The sequence below is a fragment of the Serinus canaria genome, chromosome 4 (assembly GCF_022539315.1).
Source record: "Serinus canaria isolate serCan28SL12 chromosome 4, serCan2020, whole genome shotgun sequence".
Classification (NCBI taxonomy): domain Eukaryota; kingdom Metazoa; phylum Chordata; class Aves; order Passeriformes; family Fringillidae; genus Serinus; species Serinus canaria.
This window is the reverse complement of record NC_066317.1, coordinates 26,569,631-26,580,378: the sequence shown is the minus strand read 5'-3', so window position 1 is coordinate 26,580,378 and position 10,748 is coordinate 26,569,631. Positions and strand designations below refer to the sequence as shown.

Below are 10,748 nucleotides of genomic sequence, written 5' to 3'. Positions count from 1 at the left end.
AGGGCGGGGCCGCCACCGCCCCGCGCGGCCGCGCTTCCCGGTGTTTTCCGGGGTCAGGCGTCCCGGCCCGCGCCGCCCTCAGCTCGGGCCCGCCTGCGCGGAAGCGCGGGAGGATGCGCAGCGCGGCGAGCGTCGAGCTTGCAGCCGTCTTTAACACGTCCCGCTGCCGCGCCTGGCCTCTCGTCGTAGGCTGCAGGCGCCGGAGCGCGGTGCCTGCGGGACGGCTGGGCAGCCGGCGCTGAAAAAGCCGTACAGGCGTTCATCCCCGGACTGGGAAGAGGGTCCTGCTTAGCCTCCGTATTTCACGGAGGATGCGGAAGGCACGGCCATGGAAAAGAAACCGCATTTCGTTAGAAGGGAGTTTCTTCCCAGAGAGGTGCCATCCATCTCGCTGGCGTTACTGCTTGTGGCCGTCCTGCTCCTTAATGCCCTTCTCTACCTGTACCTTAGCAAGTTTTCCAGCTCTCTGGGACGTGTCGAAACGGACTCTGGCCTCTGCCCTTTTGGGCATTTCAAATTCGGAGCGATGAAGAATTGTTCCCCGTGGCTTTCCTGCGAGGCCATAAATAGGGAAGTTAGGAAACTCAAGTGTGTTGGTGAAGGTGCTGTGAAAAAGGTGAGTTTGGATTTTCTTTCTTCTCTTCTCTGGATAAAGAGCTTTCACAGTTTGCTGGCTAATTATCCTCTCAGCAGCTAATTACTGTAGGCATCCGGGACCATATGGCTACTCATATGATAAGGCATACAGGTACAAGAGCATAACCTGGGCCACCTCTCTGACACCAAACGACATCCAGCTACACAAGCAAAATCACAGATTAATACAATCATGGCAGAGTGAGACTGGCTATTTGGGTGATATAAAATAACTTAATTCATATGCATTGTCTATTCCAAAGAAAACATAGAAAATTGTGATATAACTGTGGCATCGGAAAGGGCTCGCTGTGACAGGTACGTGGCTCTACTAAAGCTGACTGTGCCTGGCGACTGTAATTTGCAGTTGTGACTAACCAGTCACAGGAAGAGGTCAGCAGCAGCTGGTAGCCCTTCATTGAAGAAGGCTCTCCACGTGTCTTATGTGTTTCTTGTGTGTTCTCAGGTGTTCCTTTCTGAGTGGAAGGAAAAGAAAGTGGTCCTTTCACAGCTCACCAACTCAGAGCTGAAGGAGGACTTTCTCCACGGACTGAAGATGCTGAAAGCCCTTCAGAGCAAGCATGTTGTCCGGCTGCTTGGCTACTGTGAGCCACAGTTCACAATCCTCACCGAGTACCATCCTCTTGGTTCACTGAGAGGCCTGAATGAAACTCTCCACATTCCCAAATACAAGGGCATGAACACCTGGCATCGCAGGCTGATGCTTGCTATAGACTACGTGAGTGTCATTCGGTACCTGCACAGCAGCCCCCTGGGCACCTTAGTGATGTGTGACTCAAATGACCTGGACAAGGTTCTCTCCCAGTATCTCCTGACAAGTGACTTTCATGTTCTGGTGAATGATTTGGACGCTTTGCCTCTTGTGAACAGGAGTGCTGGCAGGCTGGTGAAGTGTGGTCACAGGGAGCTCCAGGGTGAGTTTGTAGCTCCAGAGCAGCGTTGGCCCTATGGAGAAGATGTGCCATTCGAAGATGACCTCATGCCTCCCTATGATGAGAAAACAGACATCTGGAAAATCCCAGATGTCTCCAATTTTTTCTTGGGCCATGTTGAAGGAAGTGACATTGTACGACTGCATCTGTTTGACATCCATGCAGCATGTAAGAAAAAGGACCCATCAGAACGTCCCTCTGCCCAAGAGGTCTTAGACACCTACAGGAAAGTTTTAACTCTGCTTATTCGGGAGGCAGCCATGCCTGGTACTAGAGAAATGTTATAGTGAATGACGAGACAAACAACATACTGATGTTTTAAGTTAAAGTCCTTCCTATTTATGTAACTTGCCTGATGGGCAAAATCTCTGTCCCCAAAACTGAAAAGAAAAGAACAGCTGAACTTCTACGTCTTGATTAAATGGTAAAAAATCCCCCCAATTCAATAGCTCGGCAAGCTTTCCATTGGCATGTTTAATCTACCATTGGAAGAGGAGGAGGAGAGAGAGAAAGGAAGTTGTGTGGGTGCAGGGGAAATTTGTTCCTTAAGAAATGATAAATTTTCTTTTGTAACATTTACACAAAATATATCTTAAAAATTACAGCATAAAAATTTTAGAACAGCTTAAAAATATTAAAAAGAGTCTCCACCTCTTGTTGGTGGAGACAGGAGAGCAGAGACCATGGCATGCCCCCCACAAGCTTTGTGCTGATTGCTGTGGCTTTGGCCTATGTTGTATCCACAAAGATCCATCTACTTTCCCACATAGTAAAAGCAGCGGTCACTCAGAAAGAAGTACCCCCTTTCTCTTCAGGTTTTGGTGAGCCCCACTGCCAGAGATGCAGAGGTAGTCTGTCCCTGCTGGCTGGGGCACAGGTTGTTTTTGGAACCATATGGCCGTTGCTCTGTGGGCCCTGTATCCCACATCAGCAAGTGTGTGGCCACTTTTGGAATCAAGAAGATGATGCAGATTCTGAAGAGTCTGCTTACAGGTTCTTGGTTTTCAAGCCTTTCTCCTGTGGTATTCCCAGATTGGCTCTTTAGAGATGAAGCTGTCAAATGCAAGTGTCTCGCTCCTCTGTAATCCACAGAAATGCTGAACACTTTGGAAGAGAGTTGAAGTGTGTCTCTTTTTCATTCATTTATGCTGACTTAGTGTCTTCATGATTTGATGGAACAAGGAACTAAAAGAGAATGTGACTTCCACAGCAGTGAGCATTAAACACAAGCTTTGGAAAAGAAACTTCCTGTATTCAGAGCATACAAATCTACTGGGCCTGAATTCAAAGTCCACTAGGCATAGAAGAAGGCTGCTAAAACGTAGCCTTGTTTGGTGCGTTAGGAAAAAGCTTGAGGTAACCTACATGGATGTAACAGCCTGGTTCCAGCAGCTAGAGAGGAAGAACAATGATGCCTTAATCCAGCAATAGGCTGTATTGGGTGGGACTGGGATCCAGGATGTAATTCTCTTGGTGAAAAACAGGAATAATATGAATGAAAAACAGGGACTCCACCATTGTCCACCTGAGGACTTTCTGTGCTGTGAACTAAATCTTTGAAAGGCCCAAGAGACAATTTCCATGTTGTGACCTAAAAGGTGATTTGTAAGCAGAGCAGTACACTGTCCTCTTTGCTCCTTTTTGAAGAGTTTGGTTCTGTTTTTTCTGTGCTGCTATTCCTCTTCACATAAACCAGCCATGTTCTGACTGCATTGAAATCATGCAGTCATTTCACATGTATAAATGTTCAAATCCTGGTATCAGAATTTTATTATAAATGGGAAAAATTTCCTGCAAATTAGTAAATTCATTCCTGATATCATACAATGCCACCAGGAGCCCTTTAAAAGCTGCTGATTATGCCTTTCCTTTCCCCTTGGGCAGTCTGTTTTCTTAAATTAGACTTTTACCCTTTTCCCCTTATCTATTCCTTCCTTGCAGCTTTCTTACTCAGATTGTCAGGAAACAAAGCTCAGAAATCAAGTTCTCCAAAAGAGAGCAGTGATTGTGGATGCTTCGGGTTTGTTTTGGACTTCAACTCAAAATGCCTAAAAGAAGCATGGGGAAAAGAAATGCTCTGATGTAAATGCATCATCCAGCCATGAACTCTTGACTTGTTATTATTAGGGTGAGAGTTCTACAGTTCCAGTATGAATACAGGATGTGCAGCAGTTGAAAAAGTCTCCTGTTACAGCTCCTTGAAGCCAGGGATGAGGCTTTAAAGAGCCAAGAGTCAAATCTTCTGCATGTTTCCCCCACAATAATTTGTTAGCCATTGTGTACACTTGAAAGGGAAATCATCATCTGATGGCTGTAGATAACCATTCCATGAAGGGTTTTTAAGAGTGTAGCAATTACAGACAAGAACATAGCAAACATCTTGTGCTGGTCTCTCTTAGTTAAGACAAACTTCTTCTGGGATTCTAGCCCTATTGTGTACTGCTGCACCTTGCAAACAGCCATATTAATTTCACAGAGTGAAAAAATGTGGAAAAATTCTGGTTTGGAATAATTATCTTGCCATGGAGATGATTCCCTGCTCCTGGATGAAATAGTTACAAATTTTTTTAAGAAAAGGTGTCTCCCTAAATATTCACCTTGAGCAGTGGCTTCTCCATGTCTCTTTCCCATTCCCCCTCCTTCAGCTTGTGTGTTGTCCAGCATTGTATTTCAGCAGGAATAAATCAGATTTGTACTAAATACAACATTATGGAGCTGCAGTTTATTTTTTGGGATGTTGTTTCTGTCTGTGAGGAAACACTAGATGGCAGCATGAAGGTCAGCTTAGAGTTAGTTATTAGCAGCTGCCTCTGAAGCCCAGACATAGGCAGAATCTGGCCTTGCAGCCAGCATTTTCCTAGCAAACTTCCCCTAAAGATAAACCCTTTAAAGATCTCATTGTGTTTGCTTTAGTGAGTTTGAAGGAAGAAGACAGATAGATATAGGGGCTGACATATTAACCAGACATGCCACACATGCCAGTTCCCCTTTAACTTGCTCATGGACTCTGTGTGCTTTACTATCTATCTCCACCCAGTGAGACCAAAACCAAGTTTGTGTGTCACCTCCTTCCAGTCTTTCTGTAAAATCAAACGTCTGTACCCTGTGCATCTTTCTATTATTCCCTGCTAGCTCCTTCTGCAATCTCCAGATTGCATGAATCCAGTCCTTCCCACATTTCCAGCTTCTTTTCTCTTAAAGGGAAAAGGCAGGGCTTCACAGAGAGGGGGAAAAGAGGCAAGACAGCCCTACATGAAGTAGTCTTCCCTCTTTACAATTCTCATTTCTGGGCATTTCAGTCTTTACCACCAGTCATGGCCTTTGATAAACATTCAGGCACTTTGCTGCCTCAGTACAAGCAGCTCTTGTCTGTCTAGTGGAAAACATCCATGAAGGGCAGGAAAGAGCCCTGTTCACAGCTGGGAGCCTGCAAGTTCCTAGCCAGCTCTAGACCAGTGGCCATAACCTCCCCAAGACCACAGCCACAGTTCTGCCTAACCTCAGCAACAGCTGCTGGTTCTTATCTCAAGCTCAGATCAAGTGTCCCACATTCCCTGTCCTTTCCCACAAAAGATGCTTCTCTGGGGATGGTCATTGCCATGTTTCTTATTGTATTATTGTTTTTCCATCCCAAAAGTCCAGTCAAAGAAGCTGCACAAAGATGCGGATCACACAAGGAGAAGGACAGCAGCTGATGCTTATCTCCTTCAGAAAACTTCAGAGGAGGTTCCCCAAACCATCCTAGGTAATCAGAGGCAGATATGATCCCAGTCATTCCAGGGCTTTTGTTTGCTGTCATTATCAAGATGAAGGCCCTGGGTCTGGCCCCTTTCCAAGGGTCAGGGCAACCCTTTCTGCTGAAGTTAGTGTAACCAACTTTCCCTTCTCTTTTGGGCAGTGCCTCGTCTACCATCCCTGCAGCAGTCCCACAGCATATTTCACCCACTGAAAAGAATCAGTGTTACATGGTTTTCTGGGGTCCCAGGATGAGGGAGGAGACGAGACAGTTGACTCCATGCATCAGACGGCTTGATTTATTATGATATGATATATAAGATATAAAAACTATACTAAAAGAATAAAGAGAAAGATTTCACTACCAAGGTTAAGCTAAGAATAGAAAAGAATGTGTAAACTGAAGTCTTCTCAGCCCGAGACGGGCCGAACAGGTGTTCTGTGATAGGCTCTTAATTGCAAACAGTCTGACGGGGCCAATCACAGATTTCTCCCCGTTGCATTCCACAGCAGCAGATAAGAATTGTTTACAGTTTGTTCCGAGGCCTCTCAGTTCTCAGGAGAGGAAAAATCCTAAGTAAAGGATTTTTCATAAACTATGTCGGTGACAAATCAGAGCAGAAGCCCTCTCCCAGACTCAAGAAATGGCACCTGGTTCCCAGACTGAACTCTGCTGGGACACTGCTGTGCTAGCAGTGGAGGAGAGCAGGACACTGACGGCATGCTAGCTGAGCCTGCTGACAGTCTGGCTGCGGGTGTCATCTGAGTCAGGGCACACTACTGCTATGGTGCACTCTATCCTTGGCCTGATGCAAAACAAATTCCCAGTGGGTTTCCCACTGAAGTTTAGCTTTTACCAGGCAGGTTTGTACTGCAGGTTATAGAACGGAAACCACCTCAGAGGTCTCTGTCTCAGAGCGGAGTTCCAGATTCTGTTCAAATCCAGGGCTCCTTTCATTTTCTCCTCAGAGCCATCCAAAGAAAAGCACTGTCAAGGTTCTGCTGATTTCCTTTCCAGATTGCCTGCTGGCTGCTTGCTTCAGGCGGGTCAAGTCTGAGGGAGCATTTCCCATTCTGCTGAATCCATATTCTTCTGAAATATGGATTTCAGAATCCATCCTGAAAGCACTCCTATAACACAAAATCCTCTAGGGGTGAGAAGCCTACATGGCAACTCATTTGTATGTTTTGACACCGTCAGACGTAAAAAGTAGTGCATGAATATCTGCACCAGCTGTTGTGTAGGTCTGGGTAAATACGGAGGAAGTAAAATGGACACAATGTATTTAATTGAACATCTGTTTGATTTTTTTTTTTTCTTTTTCAGGGATCAGTTGAAAATCTGTGTTACTCTGTATTTAATAGAGTGGTAACTTTTAAATGTATCACATGTTGAGAATACCGCACAAAGTTTTTGAAATTCTGTCACAAGCTCTAAAATAATATTTTCCTTTCCACACAAACAAAACATCAGATCATTATCTTTGTGAACAGAGTCAGTGTTGTTTGCCAAATATAATTTGTGAGCTATTTGGCAGAATATGCAACTGTAAACCGATTCTATCATTATGACTGCAACGTCTCACCAACAGTCAAGAGACCCTGGGAACAAGAAAAAAGTGCTTCTCAAGTTCTTCTGGAGTGATATAATGTGTATATTTGTAGAGTCCAACCAAATAAATTATATGCTACATGGTACTTTTAAAAAAGGAAAAGGATTTTGTGGTTTTATTTTAATTGAGACACTGTATACTTGAGATGACCACAAGGTTTCCAATAATTGTCAGTCTCTGTTCAGAAGTCTACAATCCAGTATTTATCAGGATTAAATGGTGAATATATTTACATTACAGCGATATTTATGTATCAGCAATTTTTGATTCTGTTTAGCTCTGGGTAACTCAAAATGCATTTAAAAATATGTATTTATATATACACACACACACACATTCTTTGGCCATAATTTTTAAAAGACCAAGCTTACTGTTTCAGCATTCACATTTTGGATATGCGGTAACTGGATTTTCAAAACTGATAACATTCAGTATCTTTCAGTCAAATTTCTAGTAGCTGCTGGATGCTAATGACTTTTGGAAAGTGAATTCTTTCCCTGTAGAGCTGGAAAACCGTTTTCAGCAGTTCTCTTTATAAATCTATTAGACTGAAGTGAGTACTTTTATCAAGTACACTCTGGATTTCTTTGTGGAATGAACAAAGTCTCCAAGAAGTTGGGATTTTCAAGTGTTTTTTTCCCTAAGAGCTAATTCCAGGTTATGGAGGGAGAGTGGGGTATTGTGTCTAACTCAAACTGAAATCCCCGAGGCTTGTTTGCCTGTAATGTTGAAAATCTAGCCACTAAACTTGGGTCTCCATTAACTATGTTTAGCTTATGCCAGTGCCATACATTACCATTACATATTATTAGTTTGGTGCCTACAGACTTTGGTCATGGGCCAGGATCCTGTAGGTCAGATGCTATAAAGACACAGCACAAAATGACAGTCCTTTCCCTACATGCAGCTTTTGTTCAAGAGAATATAAAACAACTTCTGTCCTCATGTATGAACAGCATGCACAAGTATTGGTCATCCCATCCTGTCTCATCCAAGGCACAAATAAATGTGGTACCTGATCTACATGGACAGGTAACATTTCTCACACAAAATTGCAACTGCAAGGATGGACTGTGCTCTGACCGAATTCAAGGGCAGCTTGCATTCCCACTTCTGAACGTGCTTTAGGAGCCCAAGACTGAAACAAAAGCCCATGCTCTTAAAGGAAATAACAGTGTACCAGACAAGCTCACCTGTAGGCCTAAGAGTCAGCCAACTTTGCTGTTTGAGCCAGATTCTTCAAGGAAGTCATGCAGAAGGCCTGCACTCTCAGAACTCCTATTTCTACAGTCAAATGGGAGGATCACCCCTTTTCCTCAGGTTTGCAAGGCTGTCACACTCAGGGCAGCACCAGCTGTTGTGCTCCTCAGTCTCACCCTGTCCTATCCACTGATTCACATTTACTAAATTCAGAGGGGTATGTAGAAGCAGAAATTCTGTCTCTGCCTGTCTTGTAGGTTGGGGGCAGGTGGATTATCAAAGTCAGAAATCAAGCATTTCATTAAATCAAATGAACTGGGCAATGCTGAGTGAGGCAGTCTGTTTCTGTGTGCTGGAGGCTGCAGAGAAAAGGCTGCAGAACCTGAGGTCATGCTTTGTGGATACAGGCCTTTTGGTTTGCTTTGCATGGGAGGCTGTGGGCTGAGTCCTGGGGTGTCCCAGTTCCTTCCTGGCTTGTCCAGAGTGAGCTGCGGGGTTAATACAAAAAGTGCCTTTAGTTACAGCTAAATACAGCTTCTCTCCTTCCCATCCAAGGGAGCCTGATCTCAGCTGAGGTCTAGAGACAGTAATGCATTATAAAGAGCACCAAAGTTACTTACATTTGTTCTTTCCACTTTTCTTCAAAGATGTGTGATGCTTTCTTGTCAGGCTTGTTAGCAGGAAAGTTCAACATACTAAAAAAGCAAACAAAAAGCCTCAACTTCATAAGAAACTGCTTAAAATCCCTCTGAAACCATGCTTAATTAAATGTCTTTTGTCATGTTGCATAAGTGACTTTTTTTTTAATCTCTCTTAGTGGTTTCCACAGTTCTGTGCATGGGTGCCATCCCAATTTAATGACCTAGAATTTTGTCTAATTGCTATTCTATCCTCCTTTCCCACACCATGTGGGGCAAGGAACTTTTCTCATGACACCAGTGCCTTAGGTTTGTTTTTTTTTTATATTGTCATTTTCACTCATATTCTTTTATGTTCTGATCTAAGGCCTCTTAAATGAATCTGTTCCATACCATGGAAAGAGAAAGACTTGGAACATTGCACAGTGAGAACACAGCTCCCCAAAGGATAGAGTTTCCTCAGGCTGATTAGATATCTGCACCATCCAAATGAGGTGTCTAGACTCCTTGCACTCAATAAGGGATCTGAGCAATTCCTGGGCACAGGAGGTGTGATTCTGAATTTGACACAGGTTAGGTAAATCACACCCTAAAAATATTTTATTGTCTTATAAAGGGTGAAGATGGATAACCATAACACAAGCACATACCCTGAATACATGCTGAGCAGAGGGACATGGACCATATCGTTGATATCTGAATTGTAAGAGTTCTAGTATCTGAAGGGAGCTGTGGCAAAAGGAAGTATCAGGGGCAGAGGTGAATAGAAAGAGGGAGAAGGCCCTAGCAAAATGCACACCTAACCTCTCATGTAGCTCAAACATTCCACATCAGGCATTAGGGGAAAAGTTTGTGCCTGTGTGAGTGTTACAGCAGCCTAGTTTACCTGCATCTCAGTAAGCAGCTCAGAAAACTTTTCAAGGTTCTGAGCTGAAACACTTGCTCTGCCAAAGCATAATCCTAGAATTGTGCTTTTTGGCAACAGCAGCACATGGACCATCAATTAAGCTATGTTATTCCAACACCTGAATATCCAGCAACTCCCATTTTGGTACCCAAAAAAAAAAAAAAAAAGGTGCAAAGTCTTTCAGAAATTGCTCTTTCTATTTTGACAAATATAAACTGTCACATTTAGTTCCTATGTGAAAAGCAAGAGCTCATGACAATCTGAACCTCTTCTTTATTTTTGACACCACGCACTGCAGAACTGCATTCCACATAATTGCACTGAAAAAGCAGCAGCCCAGGCAGCTGACTCCTCGCCTGCCAGGCTCCCAGAGCCGCTCGATTCACACTTCTCCTGGCCCACACCACCTGTGCCTTTCCCTGGAACGCTGGCACTGCAAAACCAAGGGACTTCTTATATATCCAGTGCCCCTGGGAGAGAAGTGGTCACCTCTGCATGTCCTCTCCCCAAGGGTCTGGTAGCTGGAGAGGTGGGATGAAAGAAAAGAAAGAAAGTGTGGAAAGGCACCCCAGGGCCCCACGGTGCCCACTCCAGAAAAACTGGATTTGTTACCCAGCGTGCCACAAACCAGTAATTACACACCTGAAAAAGACATTGCTTATTCTCTCTACAGCTCCCTGAAAGGAGCTTGTAGCCGGGTGAGGGTCATCCTCTTCTCCTTGGTGACAGGAGTGACACTCCTGTCACTTGGAGTGACAGGACTTGCTCTTAAGTTGTGCCGGCATAGGTTTAGGTCGGACATTAGGAGGAATTTCTTCACAGAAAATGTGATTTGACACTGGAATGGGCAGCCCAGGGAGGTGGTGGAGTCACCCTCCCCGAGGTGTTTAAGGAAAGGCTGGATGTGGCACTTGTCTGGTTGACAAGGTGGTGTTCGGTCACAGATTGGACTCCATGGTCTCAGAGCTCTTTTCCAACCTCACTGATTCTGATTCTGTGATTTATTTCAGAGTGCACAAGCCCAGGTGGCGCCCCAACTATTAATTGTTTTTTTCCTGTGTATACA

General features: G+C 44.2%; 1 protein-coding gene and 1 long non-coding RNA gene across 2 annotated transcripts; one reads left to right on the top strand and one right to left on the bottom strand.

Moving 5' to 3' along the window:
* Nucleotides 1-90: 90 nt before the first annotated feature.
* POMK (protein O-mannose kinase) lies at nucleotides 91-4,294 on the top strand. The gene is made up of 2 exons (XM_009101242.4): nucleotides 91-616; nucleotides 1,103-4,294. Exons 1-2 carry the CDS (start codon nucleotides 329-331, stop codon nucleotides 1,874-1,876), a joined length of 1,062 nt encoding a protein of 353 aa, XP_009099490.1. The 5' UTR covers nucleotides 91-328; the 3' UTR covers nucleotides 1,877-4,294.
* A 149-nt stretch (nucleotides 4,295-4,443) lies between these two features.
* On the bottom strand, nucleotides 4,444-10,737 carry LOC127059555 (uncharacterized). Its single transcript, XR_007777501.1, has 3 exons — nucleotides 10,325-10,737; nucleotides 8,758-8,832; nucleotides 4,444-8,625 (listed from the first exon to the last, which is right to left on the bottom strand). It is a non-coding gene; the product is annotated as an uncharacterized LOC127059555 (long non-coding RNA).
* Nucleotides 10,738-10,748: the final 11 nt, after the last annotated feature.

Bases quoted from the DNA above. Each gene is read 5' to 3' on its own strand.
- POMK (XM_009101242.4), top strand. From the start codon at position 329: ATGGAAAAGAAACCGCATTTCGTTAGAAGGGAGTTTCTTCCCAGAGAG. The intron at 617-1,102 runs GTGAGTTTGGAT...GTGTGTTCTCAG, and splicing joins GTGAAGGTGCTGTGAAAAAG to GTGTTCCTTTCTGAGTGGAA.